At 54.2% G+C, this 16,397-nt stretch overlaps 1 protein-coding gene across 2 annotated transcripts in view; it reads right to left on the bottom strand.

The window, feature by feature from the left end:
• Nucleotides 1-1,038: 1,038 nt before the first annotated feature.
• LOC144949052 (blastula protease 10-like) overlaps nucleotides 1,039-16,397 on the bottom strand; it is a 25,080-nt gene continuing 9,721 nt past the window's right edge. For both annotated transcript variants that reach the window (XM_078878857.1, XM_078878856.1), the window contains exons 2-15: nucleotides 15,526-15,745; nucleotides 13,566-13,704; nucleotides 12,620-12,689; nucleotides 11,106-11,303; nucleotides 9,874-10,003; nucleotides 8,110-8,229; nucleotides 6,311-6,408; nucleotides 5,753-5,871; nucleotides 4,890-5,029; nucleotides 4,429-4,581; nucleotides 4,203-4,300; nucleotides 3,642-3,891; nucleotides 2,387-2,480; nucleotides 1,039-1,810 (exon numbers count right to left, since the gene is read on the bottom strand). In XM_078878857.1, the coding sequence (XP_078734983.1) occupies nucleotides 1,546-1,810; nucleotides 2,387-2,480; nucleotides 3,642-3,891; nucleotides 4,203-4,300; nucleotides 4,429-4,581; nucleotides 4,890-5,029; nucleotides 5,753-5,871; nucleotides 6,311-6,408; nucleotides 8,110-8,229; nucleotides 9,874-10,003; nucleotides 11,106-11,303; nucleotides 12,620-12,689; nucleotides 13,566-13,704; nucleotides 15,526-15,745 (2,094 nt within the window). In that variant the 3' untranslated portion in view covers nucleotides 1,039-1,545. The remainder of the gene's footprint in view (nucleotides 1,811-2,386; nucleotides 2,481-3,641; nucleotides 3,892-4,202; nucleotides 4,301-4,428; nucleotides 4,582-4,889; nucleotides 5,030-5,752; nucleotides 5,872-6,310; nucleotides 6,409-8,109; nucleotides 8,230-9,873; nucleotides 10,004-11,105; nucleotides 11,304-12,619; nucleotides 12,690-13,565; nucleotides 13,705-15,525; nucleotides 15,746-16,397) is intronic.

The following is a 16,397-nucleotide window of genomic DNA, read 5'->3' as shown; positions in this document are numbered from 1 at the left end:
AAGAAATGGGTGTTGTGTGTGTTTTGTTGCAAGCGTTTGGGTGTGTACGTATGTGTGTATGCGTGTGTGTGCGTGTGATCTGGACAGTCCTATCGGTGAGCTCCTCCGACAGGCAAGGCTGGGTCATGTAGCCCGCATGCCCAGCCACCGCATGCCTGAACAGCTTTTGTTCGGCCGGATAGAGGGGGCTAGACTGGCGCGGTACGGGCTAGAGAAGAGATGGAGTGACGTGGTACAGGAGGACGTGGAGCTGAGTGGACTTGCCGATGACTGGTACCAGCGGTGTCAAGATCGGCCTCAGTGGAGGAGGCTCGTGAAGGACGCTACTGGGCAGTTGGAGGCAGTCGCCCTCCGAACAACAACGGAGGGCGGAGGAGCGACGCTCACAACGAGCGGAGTGCCGGGTGGCTAAAACACAGCAAGTTGGCACAGTAGGGGGCACAGGTGGTGCATCTCAGTTGACCCATGGCACCTGGGTCTGCCCCGTGACATGCCAGCAGGCGTTTGACACTTCACATGGCCTTAACGTGCACATAGCCTGGCACAAGCGCTGTGGTGACGTCACTGCCACTTCATGGTGAATGGCGGTTGTTGTGAGGAGAGGGAGGGCGGTGGTGGGTCAGTGCTCCGCTCCAAATGCGGCAACCCGAGTTGGATTCCCGATGAGCACGACGCTCGGCTACGTACGGTGAGCAAGAAGTGCGACGTGTACAACATACGACATGCATACACCATACAACATGCATACAACATACAACGCGGCTGGCGGCGCGAACTCACTCGGACGCACCGTCTGCACCTCTGACTTCCACCGTCATTTATTCCCACCGCGATTGACACCATATCATTTGTTAATTCCCAATCACTGCACGGGGTCGCCCCCTTGGAGGCGATTCTAAAGATTCCAGCCCTCACCACTCGCCGCTAATCACAAAATCGCTTTTAATAATAATCCACTAAATCCCATGGACTCGCTTGCACCCCCCCCCACCGTCTTGCGGTTCCACCAAAGCCCCCCCCATGTCAAAGCTACGCGAATCGCTGGTCAACCCAGGCCACTGCATGTATGTATGTTTAACTTCTTTTGTAGTGTTTAGTAGTCTATGGGTAGCATTAGTCTATGGGTAGCATTATTCTATGGGTAGTGTTAGTCTATGGGCAGTCTGTATGTCGAACTTATTTCGCTCACCCTACGTGCTAATCGCAGGTGCGTGGGGAAGAACAGCAAACTTTGTCTCCTGCGATCCAGCGCTTTGGGAGCGAAGAGGTGACGGTGACTCGCCCCCACACCTGCCGGAGGTGTGTGGGGGGGTAGCGTCTTCAGTTGCCTTGGGACCCTGAAGTTCAATCCAGTTGCCGAAGAAGCTCCCGGCGAGTGTGGAGCTTAAACGTCGGACATCGTGCCGAACAACGCGCGGGAACAACCTGAAGACGAATCGGGAAGAGTTAAACACGACTCCGCGTAAAAAAAAAGAAAATTCACCGTGCCACCTAAGAACGTCACCCCCCAGCCCCCTTCCCCCTCCGCCGGCCTCCTCGTCGTAGTCACAGCTGCTTGTAATCGGCGCGGAAGCCCGCGCCGGTCACTGAGCCGTCGCTCACGAGGACGAGGAGGAGACGGCGCGATGTCGCCGTGACGACGGGGGGCGGCAGCGCGCGCCCGCAGAAGGTGGCGAGCGGGAGGGAGGCCGCGTCCGCGTCCCAGCCCTCCCAGAGCGACACGCGGTCGAACACGCAGCCCACCGACGCCTCCACGTCCAGCGCAGAGATGGAGAGGCCCACGCGACGACCCTCAGCAACCTCGATGTACCTGTGGGGGGGCGGGGTGGGGGGAGAGGTGTGAGGGCACCACGGTGGCTAGGAGATGTTAACTACCTCGCCCGGTATGCAGGAGGTCGTGGGTTCGATCCCGACCCTGACGACGGCTCCCCATGGTAGAGTGGATTTTTCTCCGGGTCCTCTGGTTTTTCACTCCCCGTTAAGAATCAACATCACGCGTTTAGAGTATTTGGCTGCTATAAATGTCCCCGTGATGATGATAAGTCAATTCGTTGAGCTATCATTTGTGATAGCCAGGTCACTGTATAGCTCAGTGGAGCCTTGCCTGGTAAAATACAAAAATAGTTTAGTAGTAGTTAGTATTAATTAGTGAGGGATGCGAGTGGCATTGTCCATCACGTACACCTACGTGTCACCCGAAGTGGTTGTCGGCCCTTCTGTTGTCCGTCGTGTGAACCCTTGAGTCGCCCCTTAACGGCAGCGGCAATCGGGTCTGGGTCTATGCACGGCTCATTCTAGGGTCAAGAGTTTGAGTTTGTCTCGGCTCGGACGCAGGGCACGTGGTAGGGTCGGGGTTGGAGTCGAGGTCCGCATGGGGGTTACGTACCAGGCGCACACTTGGTTCGTGGGGTACGGGCTGGGGTAGCTGGGGCTCTGTAGGGTCCCCGACGATCCGTTCAGAAAGCCCCCGCACTGCAGGGCTGGGGTCCGGGAGTTCGGGGGTTTGGGGCAGGAGGGAGGCAGGGAGACGGGGAGGTTCTCACTCAAACCGAAACCTCACACGTCCGCCGTCACATTTCTACAATTCGTCGAGATCGTCAGCGCGAGATCGTTCCACTTCCCGACGACCTTTGCCGTCTCTCGTGGAACCCCCACGCACGATGCGCCGACCCATCCGCCTCCGGGCGCACGTCCCCGATTCCGTCGCTCCGTCTCCGGCGGTGGTCGCCGTTCTCGACGCGTTCCGTTTCTCGGCTGCCGTGGCGTCTCCTGGCCAAGCCCCCCCCCCCCCCATCACCGCGCCTCCCCCATCACCCCCCCCCCCCCAACACCCCCCCCCCCCAACACCCCCCCCCCCCAACACCCCCCCCCAACACCCCCCCCCCCCCAACACCCCCCCCCCCCCACACCCCCCCCCCCCCCAACACTTATTTTCTTTACAGTCAAAATATCCAAATTAAAAATCTTACCGTTCTATCGTATTACATGCGTCACCTCTTGTGAAAATGACACATTTGTCTTTTTTTGCACTTTAGATGTTCTGTAGTCGGTTGGCTTGAGGCCGCACCTGCGTCGCTACAGCGATGCTGCTGCCTGCTGCTCGTATTAGATTTTTTTCGATGCTTTATTTGAATAAACAGGATAATTTTACCTCTAGGCCCCGCCCAGTTATTCCTTAGACCCGCCTGCTTATTCATCAGGCCACGCCCACATTACTCACGAGGCCACGCCCACATTACTCATCAGGCCACGCCCACATTACTCATCAGGCCACGCCCCTCGCGTCTTTCCTATTTAGGGCCTGCCCCCTCTTCTTCAGGCCCCGCCTCTTCGTGTTCAAGCCCCGCCTGGCAGGACACGCGGAAGCCCCAAGTATGGAAGGATCATCCCAGGTGGCTCCAAAAACCCTGGCGCACGGCTACAGGGAACGATCTCGAACCGAATTTGGCACCCGCAACCCAGATCCGAACTCAGAAAACGCTAAGATTTTTTCTTTTAAGTGTCAGTTCTATCCGAGCCACCCCTCCACTCCTTTACTTCGGATAATCGGGAGTTGACCGAACCGCACTCCCCTTTCCGCAACCCGCCGAAATCGGCGCACCACCTCGTGCTGGCCGGATGACGGCAAAGCCCCGGCTCACCGGCGGTGCTGAAGGAGGCGTTGAACCCTCGGCCCGTGACGGAGCCGTCGGAGGAGAAGGTGACGAACAGCTGGCGGTCGCCGGGGGCGACGATAGCGCCGGGGAGGGGAGGTGCGGTGCCGCACACGGAGGCCAGCGGCACGGAGCTCGCGCCGTCGGCCCAGAGCCTCACGGCGTCGTAGGGGCACGCCGGGCCCGGCTCCACGTCCAGGTCGGAGAACGCCACTCGCGCCGCCAGCCCCACGGGCACCTGCCGGGAGCAACCGCGCCGGGTCGGGAGGTCACGGCCGCGGCGGGCGCGGTGGGCACGGTGAGCACCGGTCCCCGGGGCGACGCGGCCCGTACTCGAGCGCGGCGGGGTGCCGCGTGTTGCGCTGCACGAGGTCGTACCGTCGCGTTGCAGGGTAGTGTCCGAGTGTTCGTGCGTTGGTGTAGCGTGGTGGTGGTGGGCATGGGGCCCGGTTGCAAGCAATTAAATGGGGGCCACCCCCCTCCCCCCCCCCCGTCCAATCAATTCATAGCCCGGAACGCCGTGCCGGCTCCGCGTTGATGCTCACTCACGCGCACGGTCCACTGGCACAGCGCGCCGTCGGGGTAGCGCTGGGGGTAGCCGGGGCTTGTGAAGGTGCCACTTGTCCCCTCCAGCAGCCCCCCACAGACTGATAGAGAAGATTGAAGGTGGAGGGCAGAGGGGGGGGAAGCAGATGGTTTGGAGAAGAGTTAATGGAGTCAACAATATGTATGTTAACCTTGCCCACATGAGTTAAGTCGGTGCCCCGTTTCAAACCTGGACACACGTCCGAACCACACGGCCGGCTGTCGCTGTCGGCGCCCTTGCAGGTGCCGGGCTCGGTGAGGCAGGAGCGCGTGCGCTGCTGGGTGCCGCCACCGCCGCACGAGACGGAGCACGGAGACCAGGGCCCCCACTCTGCCCACACGCCTGCGACACGCGACATGCCGGGGACACGGGACACGCCCGTGATGCCAGCAACACGTCACACGCGACACGGCAGTGACGTCAGTGACACGTGACACACGACACGCCGGTGACGCCAGTGACACGCGGCTCCGAAGTTTGGGGAAGCATCTATTCTTGAAACAACAACAACAATAATCAATGACATTATAATTTGTGTTCCTCTTGTTTTACCACACTCCCCATGCCCCCCGAGCCCCTAACCCTACCCCCCCCCCCCGGCCCCCCCCCCGTGAGCCCCCCCCCCCCCCCCCCGTGAGCCCTCCTCGTACCCTGCGTGCTGTTGACGGAGTAGGCAATGCGGAAGCCCCTGGCCGTGACGCTGGCGTCCGTGACGAGGCGCACCACGGCGTGGTCGCCCTCCGTGACGAAGCGGGAGCGGCTCAGGGCCTGCACGGAGCCCGGGCACAGCCTGGGTCCGGCCACGCGGACACGCGGGCACGCGGGCACGCTCGTCAGCATCGCCATCAGCAACATCATCAGCACGCTCGTCAGCATCGCCATCAGCAACATCATCAGCACGCTCGTCAGCATCGCCATCAGCAACATCATCAGCACGCTCGTCAGCATCGCCATCAGCAACATCATCAGCACGCTCGTCAGCATCGCCATCAGCAACATCATCAGCACGCTCGTCAGCATCGCCATCAGCAACATCATCAGCACGCTCGTCAGCATCGCCATCAGCAACATCATCAGCACGCTCGTCAGCATCGCCATCAGCAACATCATCAGCATGCTCGTCAGCATCGCCATCAGCAACATCATCAGCACGCTCGTCAGCATCGCCATCAGCAACATCATCAGCACGCTAGTCAGCATCGCCATCAGCAACATCATCAGCATCCCCGCCATGTCGAGACACATCAGCATCGCCAGCATGCCGCAACGGATCATTAGCATCATCAGCATGACGTTATCAGCAGTAGAATAATCAGCAGCCTCGTTAGCATCAGCAGTATGATCATCATTCCTGCATAGGCATGTTTTCTCTAGGGGTCCTGTATTAGGGGGTGTTATCGGTGTCCTTTATTAGGGGGTGTTATAGGGGTCTTATCCTGGGGGCTGTTATAGGGGTCCTCTACTAGGGCTGTTATAGGGGTCCTCTACTAGGGGTGTTATAGGGGTTCTGTACCGTGCCCCTGCCGTGTCTGCGCCCTGCGTGCGGATCTCGACGTAATCAAAGGAGCAGTAGGAGACGCTCTCCAGCGACGCGTCCTCCACGTACAGCGTCACCGTGCCCCCGGGGGGGGCCTGGGGGGTGGGAGGGGGTAGGGACAGGGTGGGGGTGGGACAGGGTGGGGGTGGGACAGGGAGATATTTATGGAGGGCCTAGAGGCGGCCGGCTCATCCCAAGCCTCCGAGCAGGAGTTCGAAGCAAACGACGACCCTAAAATTATCCCGCATCCCTAACACGAGCCCAGCCCAAACCCTGCAATTAACCCTACATCTAGCAACAACTCTGACACTAACAAAGGCAAAGATCGCCCCTAGAGCCTTGATAGGCTGTTGGGGCAAGTGCTGTTAGCGAGTAGCACCAATGATGGCCGCCTAACACTGACACGAACACTGCCCATAACATTGACAATATCACTGACAATATCACTACCTTATCACTACCCCTAACACTGACAACACTACCCCTAGAACTACCCCTATCACTACCTCTAGCACCACCCCCTCCTCCACTCACCTGGACGAGCCAGACGCAGTGTGCGTTGTTGGGGTAGGCAGCCGGGTACCCGGGGGACGAGATGTATCCCTGGGTGGCGTTCAGCAGCCCGCCACAGACTAGCGCGCCGCACATAGTACAGTACAACATCGCACCGGCACAGCAGCAGCAACACCACCACCAAACAACCAGAACAACATTGTATCGTGATAAAAAAGAATAAGAATAGGTTTGAGCCTTTCTGGAAATAAAACAAGTGTCCCATAGATACAGCTGCTCACCCCGAGATAATACCCGTCAACCCCCTATCACCTTATTACAGACCAATTCAGACCTTACTGGTCACCCCGGTGCCCTTAGAAATCTGAACGTTCATCCTACAAAGCCCCATCACAAGGGAGAAACACAAATAGACAAAAAAAAGTTTTTGCCCGTATTGAAACGGCTGTACGCTGTATGGACCTGAAAACTCAATTCCCCTGTACAAGAATACGGGGCAAACCGTACGGGTTGACAGCTTTGCGAGCTATAAGTGCTCTGATACTTGCATTGTCGTTGTACTGTTCGCCTGTTGGCGTTCTCTGGTGGTGAGACAAGGCCATGAAGTTGGCGGCCATCTCTGGTGTAGGCCAATCAGTTTCAAAGACGAAGCAAACATTTCTAGTGACACAGCGCCGACTGCTTCACTGCAGCAGCAGTAACTGCAAGTGGACACTTAGCGCACACGCCGTTGAGCATACACACGGCTGTGTGTGTGTGTGGGTGTCGGCAGGGCGGAGGAACTGGGGCAAGGGTCACGGTAGACCTCGTGGGGAGGCCCCTGGAACCCTCTGGAGGGTTCGAGAAGGGAGGCGTGGCCAGGGCGGAGCCAGGCCGCGCCGAGGGGAATAAAAGCAGCGGAGAGCGGGGAGCTCCGGGCTGCCGGTTCCGGGAGTGGACTCGTCTCGTCGTCGCTGGCGACGCACAGTGCACATCTACTTCATGAATGGAGCCACAGCAGTGCAATTGTGGCTGTACAACCCAGACGACGGACCGCACAGCAAACCCATAGAGACCCATAGAGGCTCGTGGAGATACGAGGAGACAGACACTCAGATACATATACACATCGAGATAGACTCAGAGAGACAGACAGATACATAGAGACACAGTTATACATACTCATAGATATACACTCATAGACAGATATATATAGACTCCGTGATACACAGACATCAATAGCTATTGAGAGCCATAGAGATACATTAAAGACAAACCACAGCAGTGAGACTGTGGCCATGTAACCCACACTACGGACCGGACAGTGAACCCACTGTCGTCTGCGCTCCTTCAATGGAGGACGAGGAACAGCAAGACGACACGAACTCTCTCTGCTGATGGCCTCTCGTCGTGGCCAGAAGAACAAATGTTGAATGTTACCAGGTAAGGCCCCACTGAGCTGCGTAGCTCTTTTTCAGAAGCGAACTGGCCACAAATGACAGCTCAACGAAGTGGCCTATCACCACGTGGAAATGTACAGCAGCCAAATACTCTAAAAGCATGCGTCTAAAATGTGGAGGGGAAACCCCGGAGGACCAGGAGAAAAATCCACGCGACCACGGGGAGAGAGACACGCCAACTCCAAATTCACAGGTGTCAGGGTCGGGATCGAACCCACAACCTCCTGTATACCAGACGAGGTCATTAACCTCCCGCCACCGTGGCGGGATGTTATAGTCTACCCTTGCTGTCATGTTGTCTGCCATCATCGCACATCGCGCAGCAGAAACCCCACAGCGCACATCACAGCATTATCACACATTGCAGGAGCATCATCTCACCCAAGCCTGGCTGCGTGAACACGTCCTGGCACAGGTCTCCCGTGAGTCCGTGCGGGCAGAGGCAGCGATCGCAGCCCGGAGCAGGGATCCCACCGTACAGACACGGCAGGGAGCAGTCTCCTGCACGGGGCAGGGCAGAGGGGGACATGGGTGAAGGGGGACATCATTGAGCGATGGAGGTGATTGAGGGAGTGGGTGGGTGAGTGAGTGATTGAGCGGGCGGGTGAATGGGTGAGTGAGCAAGTGAGTGGGTGGGTGCGCGTGTGGGGCAAGGGTGGCACAGTCGGGTTTTTTACAATCGGGTTTAATTGTCTTTTAATATTAAACCCGATCATCTGAGATTGGGAGAAATCCGGTTTAATTGGTTCTAATTTCAGTAGCGCACTTTGCCAACTTCTCAACGATGGGCTTCATCCATTCCAAGCGAAGGAACTCACTGGCAGTGCCCACGATTGTGGAGGAGAAGCTCGTGTTCATCAAGACCAACCTGCCCGCCGCGTTCTACGACTACCCCGTGCCCGACGGCCCCCCCCCCCGAGTACGATAGCAGCACCGACGAGGAAGCAGCCTCAGCCTTGGATCAGAGTTTCGTATTCATTAAACCAGGTTTTAATTCCCCGAAATCGGGCTTAATTGTATTAAAGAAAAAACCCGATGCCTGCCGCTGGAAAAATCGGGTTTTTTCCACCCATGATGTGGGGAGCTCACGGCCAACACCAGTGACGATTATCTGAACCGGTCCTGGGCCTCCTCCCGAAGGGGTCGAGCGTGGTGCTGGCCACCCACCCCCTCTTGTGCTGTGCCGGCCTTCATAGGTGTTCGGTAACCGTACTTGTCCTAACAGTCTGTTAAAAAAACTATATGGGGGATATTTGTTTTTTAATCAGTGGGTGAGCGGCTTGGTGAGATTGTGTAGGTGAGTGAGTGTCTTGTTGCAGCCTGTAGTGTGGTGGATGAGATGAAACCGTCTGGTAGACTGACTCCTCAAGATGGGTGTAGGAATCAGAGTGAAGCTCACGGGAACAAGTAACCATGGTGATAGCGATGTGTGATTGACCGAGTGGGTGGGTATATAAGAGATCGAGTGGCTAGCCGGCCTATGATCCATCCTGAGTTTCACCAGATTGGATTGTGCGAGGAGCTCAGACATCCTTAAAGTATCCGGACACATCGTCCATCGTTGGCTCGGTCATGAAGCCTGCATTCCCAGCCAACACATGGCCAAGCAGCTTCTGTTTGGCTGGATCGATGGGGTTCAACGGGCTAGAGAAGATATGGGCTGATGTGGCACAGGAGGAGGTGGAGCTGAGTGGACTTGCTAAGTACTGGGGAGACAAAGGCGGCCGAGCGAGCGTATTGTTATCAACCAACCACCTCATGTGCCGTGCTGGCATTCATAATTTTATTTTTTATCAGGTAAGGCCGATTGACCTGTATAGCTCATTTTCATAAGCGACCTGGCCACAAATGATATCTCAACGAAGTGGCTTATCATGTGAAAATGTATAGCGGCCAAAGACTCTAAACGCGTGTTTCTAAATATGGAGGCAAAAACCGGAGGCTCCGGAGAAAATGCACGTGACCACGGGGAGAGAGACGCAGACGCAGACTCCAAATATACAGGCGTCAGGGTCGGGATCGAACCCACGACCTCCTGTACACCAAGCGAGGTCGTTAACATCTCGCCACGGAGGTGCCCCACACAGCACTTGCCCCAACAGTCAGTCGAGGCTACACGGGGGACATTTGTCCTTGTGCCCCTACCGTGACAGTTGTAGATGATGTTGGCCAGCTTCACGTCGAGGAAGCTGAGCCCCTCCCTCTGCCCGATCCACCCTCCCTTCTCCGGGTCCTTCACCTGGATCGTCTCACTCACGCCGTCCTTGGAGAACGCCTGTGCACGTGACCCCGACACCACGTCACATGTTCACAAGTCAACATGCCGCCGCGTCGCCATGTCAACAAATAATAATACTCATAATGATGTACATGTGTAAGGCGGCACATTTAATCCGTCGATCCCGATGTGCCCCCGGTGTGTGGAAACCAGGAAATAAACTGAACCTGCAGGGTTCACGGTCAAAATTAGGAGGTAAAAACCTCTTTAAAGGGTAAATTAAATGCTTGTTTACTCAGGAAAAAAGCCTCACAGAGTCTCAAGACTCTTTATATGGGAGCGTCCTGCCAATAACTCAAAGTATTGGACGATGTTGCCTAATTCTCGGTGGCAAGATGTTAACTGCCTCGCCTGGTATGCAGGAGGTCGTGCGTTCGATCCCGACCCTGACGCCTGCTGCTCTATATTTGGAGTCTGCACGTTCTTTCCGTGGTCACGTGAATTTTCTCCGGCTCCTCCGGTTTTCCCCTCCACATTTAGAATTAACATGCGTGTTGTGGCTTTGGCGGCTATAAATTTCCACACGATAAGCCTTGAGCTATCATTTCCGGCCATCTCACTTTTGAAAAAGAGCTATATAGCTCAGTGGGCCTTAACTGGTAATATAAAAGGTTTAGTTTAGCATGTGTGTGATCCAAGCGGAGTACATTCGCAGGTACATTGTTCAGTACTGGAATGTCTTTGTCCAATACAAGTTATGTTGTACGTAATTCCTTGTGAGCTATGGAAGAAAAGCTGAGAACCAGAAAGAAACCCATGCAGAACAGTGGGAGAGAACACACTTCACACTCACTCACACTCACACCCATGCACAACAGTGGGAGAGAACATACAAACTCCACGGAGAAAGCACCCAAGTCGGGACTTGAACCTAGGCCCCTTCCCAGTGCGAGGCACGGGCGTTGCCCCGGTGCCACCCTGCTCACCGACGGACGTCGATCAGCTGACCTCCTGGCAGTCACGCGAATTTGCCAACTGGTCCATTTTTTCAGCATTGCGATATTTTACCCAATGCCAGTTACAGCGTATGTGTTCTAGCAGCGCTACGGACAATTCCGGCTGGAATAACGCCCGGCCGGCCACGTGTCCTGCCCCGTACGTTGCGACTGTAGTGCATGACGGACTTGAGGTCGTAGGGCACCCCACGCGGATCTGTCGCGCTGTAGACGGCGAACTGTGCCAGCTGCCCGTCCTGGACGTTCCCCTCCAGCACCGAGATGAAGGCGTCGCGGTCCGGGCGGGACTGCTCGTGCACGTAGCCCACAGCGTGGCCCAGCTCGTGCGCCACTGTGCCCACCTGGGCGCGCACGGACAAAGACAAAGATCCCCCGTGTATCCTTAACAGACTGTAGGGGCAAGTGCTGTTAGCGAGCACCTATGAAGGCCGGAACGGTACACGAGGGGGTGGGTGGCCAGCGCCACACCCGACCGCCTTTGTCTCCCCAGCGGCGATGTTTACACACCGCACCAGGTACTCATTTCAGGCTGAGTCGACCTAGGGAAGGCCCAGGACCGGTTCAGATAATCGTCACTGGTGTTGGCCGTGAGCGGGAATCGAACCCGTGTCTCCGGGTTCATCACGCAGCCTACTAACCGCTACACTACCGCACGGACACGCACGCACGCACATGCACACACGCACGAACACACGCACATGCACACACGCACGAACACACGTACGCGTGCACAGGGCATAGCGTGTGATGATCATAATGGGACGCTGCGGTGGCGAGATGTTAATTCCCTTGCCTGGTGTGCAGGAGGTCGTGGGTTTGCTTCCGATCCTGACGTCTGCTGTATATTTGGAGTCCGCATCTCTCGCTCTCTCATGTCATCATCATCACGGTGGCAAGGAGATGTTAACTACCTGGCCTGGTATGCAGGAGGTCGTGGGTTCGATCCCGACCCTAACGCCTGCTGTATGTTTGGAGTTTGCGTGTCTCTCTTCCCGTGGTCGCGTGGATTTTTCTCCGGGTCCTCCGGTATTTCCCTCCACATTTAGAATTAACATTACACGTTTAGAGTATTTGGCTGCTATACATTTCCACATTTTAAGCCACTTCGTTGAGCTATCAAACTTCGTAAGTCGAATGTTCGTAAGTAAAGGAGTCCATGTGCTGTAAAATATATTCACACTCATCAAGTGTAGACTTCGGTGCAGTCATAAGGTTGCATTGCCCATCAAACACCATAGCTGAGTAACGCAGTGCGTTGCTGCGCTCTGTTAGGCCGCGACGAATGTAAATAAACATTCTGTGACCCATCGCGATGGTTCACAGAATGAGTATTTAAATAGCACTTCAGTGTATTTATTTATCATTTTACTCCCCCCCCCATTACTTTGCACGTCGAGGTATTACCATAAATGGCCAATAACCCCTTCATATATAGAGGACCGCAGAACTTGGGGGGGAAATTTGGCACCGGCTCACCACCTGGCTTTGCCGTCTTCCCCGCTTGTCCTGTGGTTCTATCTGTCTCTCTCTCTCTCCTCTCTGTTCGAGAGCGAGCGAATGAGTAGTGCATGTTGACTGCACTTACAAGTTGCAATTACGATTGAGTTGCAAGTTGAGACTATTGCCGTTACCAACTTCGTGCGTGTCGCTCACTCACCCCCTCGCAGCCGCGGCCGATGGACACGACCTGCTCGCCCACGCCGATCATGCCCACGAAGGACCAGCACCTACACACAGGCAGCACAAGCAGGGGCAGAGATGACCATGAGGGTTGCGTGTGTGACGCTTGTGGTGATGACAGTGGTGGTAATGGTAATTGTGATTGATATTCGCGCTTATTATGACAGTGGTGGTAACGAGGATTGTAATGCTGCTGCCAATGATCATGATGATATTACTGATAATTATCATTATGATGCTCATGAAGATTATACTTCTGCTGCTACTGCTGCTCATGCTACTGCTGATGATGATCATTGTGATTCTTCCGCTACTGCTGCTGATAATTATGCAGCCGAATCCGCTGCTCATGCTACTGTTGCTGATGCTGCTGCTGGTACCGCTGATGCTGCTGCTGCTGGTACTGCTGATGATGATGCTGGTACCGCTGATGATGGTGCTGTTACCACTGATGATGCTGCTGGTACAGCTGATGATGCTGCTGGTAGAGCTGATGATGATGCTGGTACAGCTGATGATGCTGCTGGTACAGCTGATGATGCTGCTGGTACAGCTGATGATGCTGCTGGTACCGCTGATGATGATGCTGGTACCGCTGATGATGCTGCTGGTACAGCTGAAGATGATGCTGGTACCGCTGATGATGATGCTGGTACAGCTAATGATGCTTCTGGTACCGCTGATGATGCTGCTCATACCGCTGATGATGATGCTGCTGGTACAGCTGATTATTCTGCTGGTACCGCTGATGATGATGCTGGTACCGCTGATGATGCTGCTGGTACAGCTAATGATGCTTCTGGTACCGCTGATGATGCTGCTCATACCGCTGATGATGATGCTGCTGGTACCGCTGATGATAATGCTGGTACCGCTGATGATGATGCTGCTGGTACCGCTGATGACGACGAAGCTGGCCTCACCCGCTGAGCGGTTTCAAGGCGACGTAGTTGGAGTGGGTGACCCCGCGTAGAGCGGCCACCTCCCGGGGCAGGAATCGAATGCAGGTGTTGTCCTCCCAGCTCGCCATGGCCGCGCGGATTCCATTGAGGGCCGCTACGCCTGTGTAAGGGATAACGACAATTGAAGTCAGAACCGGCATCTTTACTTAAGACTGCGGGAGGAGAAATCCGATGAGCTATGAAGCTCTTCTCCCACAGATGTCTCCAGTATGGGGCGGGTGGGCAAGTCACAACAGGAAACAATTACAAGCACCAAACCGATAGGTGTGCAAAATAGGAAAGATGGTAAGCAAGTCACTAAATATTAATAAATAATCAATAATATTCTTGGTTTTTTCGGTAAAGTCACGTAGAAGGGAAACAATAAAAAACGCCAATTTTTTGCAAATTTTCTTGTTGTGTTTTTTCACACCTGATGACGATTGCTTGTGTTGCAGTCGAAACGTCGTGAGAATGTTATTGTTTTATATTTATTAAATTATTTTATTGTTTCCCTTCTACGTGACTTTACCGAAAGAACCAGGAATATGAATCCCAGGAGTCTCGAAAGCTTTAAATAAAAAAATAATAAATCACTTAAATTATATAAGTCAGATGTATTAAGCTTGGGCAAGGCCACAACAACAGTCCCAGACCACACCAAGATAACACCACTCAGTAAGTAACCCCTCAATGTAAATGTCACATTAACATTGAACTATCGATACGACACAGGCGAGGATGAAAGCTACAAGTCGCTCACGGTATTCGCTCATTTCTCTCGAAGGGGAGAGAGGACGACTCAAGAGGCGCAAGGAGCGACCACAGACGAGCGGGAAGGCAGCAGTCAACAATTTTGTCCAAGTTCTGCGGTCCTCTATGTACGAAGGTGCTATCGGCCGATTAACGAGTGTTAACATGTGGAAAATTCCACGTTACTATGGCGGGGCGAGTCACAGGAGCAAGGGGCGATCACAGATGAGCGGGAAGGCAGCAGCCATGCGGCGAGCCGGGCGTCAACAATTTTGTCCAAGTTCTGCGGTCCTCTATATATGAAAGCGCTATCGGCCGATTAACGAGTGTTTACATGTGGAAAATTCTACGTTACTATGGCGGGGCGAGTCTATCCACTTCACTAAAGCACACATAATACAAATGTGAAACTCATGACTGCACTGTATATGCTTCATCCATAACTTTGTAGAATTATAAAGTTACAGGAAAGTGACATCGCGATAATCGTCATATTGTCACATCGCGGAAACCCTGGACGATAAATGGAAGGCGACAGAGGAGGTTACGAGTGAATCCTTGAGGAGGTTATGAGTGGATCCTTGAGGGAAACTACCTACAGAAGGTGGAGAACGGTTTGGGGAGGAATTTTGAGGTGAACCTTTCTACAGATGGTGGAGACATCTTGAGGGAAACTATCTGCAGAACAAGCAAGGTTTTGGGGAGAAATCTGAGGGAAACTTTCTACAGAACAAGATGTAGGAGGGTTGGGGGAGACATCTTGAGGGAAACTATCTACAGAACAAGGTGTACAAGGGTTTGAGGAAACATCTGAGGGAAACTATCTACAGAACAAGGTGTAGGAGGGTTTTGGGAGGAATTTTGAGGGAAACCTATCTACAGATGGCAGACACATCTTGAGGGAAACTATCTGCAGAAAAAGCGAGGTTTTGGGGAGAAATCTGAGGGAAACTTTCTACAGAACAAGATGTAGGAGGGTTGGGGGGGACATCTTGAGGGAAACTATCTACAGAAAAGGGTGTACGAGGATTTGATGAGAAATCTTGAGGGAAACTATCTACAGAACAAGGTGTAGGAGGGTTTGAGGTGAAATCTGAAGAGAAACTACTGAACAAGTGGGAGGAGGGGTTTGGGGGATAATACTTGAGGAAGGGGGTGAGGTTTGGGAGGTCCTGAGGGGTCCCCTTACTGAGCATGGGGTCCAGGCTGTAGGGCACCACTGCGAGCGGCCATCTTAGGGCGAGGTCCGAGGCGGCCTTGCGCGAGGCGCCGCCTGGGCCCCACGGAGCCAGAAGACGCGAGATCCTTGCCTCCTGCTCCAGAGTCATCATCATGTCTCCCTCCCGCACCAGCTGCCCCTTAGTCCAGCTCTTCACGCCGCTGTTGTGGTCAGCGGGACCGGGGGGCACCTTGGGGCAGAGGCCGCGGAGGTCGTCATCATCATCGGCATCACAGTCGGTGGGCATCGGTGACGATACCGTACTGATGAGGCCTCATCAGGATGAAACCGATCTATGTGTGTCGTGGCCAGCTGTCAGTCTGTCACGCGTGTTCACAGTTTGTTTGATGTTGAGCTAAGGCAACAGGACCACATTTGCATTTCTGCAGGAACTGTTGAGGGTTTTTGCATAATGCACGAGGCTGAGTGATCACCATCACAGCTGTCTTTAGTCATCAATGGTATCGGCATCATAATTATAATGATGGTGTTATCAGCATCAGTTTCCGGTCATCATTGTTATAACTCATAATTAGCATCGCTGTCGTGGTAATCAATATCATCTTTAGTCATCAGCGTCACATCATGATCATTGTGATCACGTGATCATCAACACAGTTATTACCACCACGACTAGTAGTCCTCGTCAACATCATTGCGATATCAACCAACGCTAACGTCACTCATCTTCACCCACAGAAATGAGCGTAATCATCACCACCTTCAATCATCATCATTATGATATAACCATAATCATGATCACAATTATTGCCATGGTCATCACATTATCATCATGGCTGTCCTCAATCATCATAACTATAAGTGATTATCATCACGATCAT

Source organism: Lampetra fluviatilis, chromosome 52 (genome assembly GCF_964198595.1).
Source record: "Lampetra fluviatilis chromosome 52, kcLamFluv1.1, whole genome shotgun sequence".
Lineage (NCBI taxonomy): Eukaryota > Metazoa > Chordata > Hyperoartia > Petromyzontiformes > Petromyzontidae > Lampetra > Lampetra fluviatilis.
This window is presented reverse-complemented; position numbering and strand designations above follow the sequence as displayed.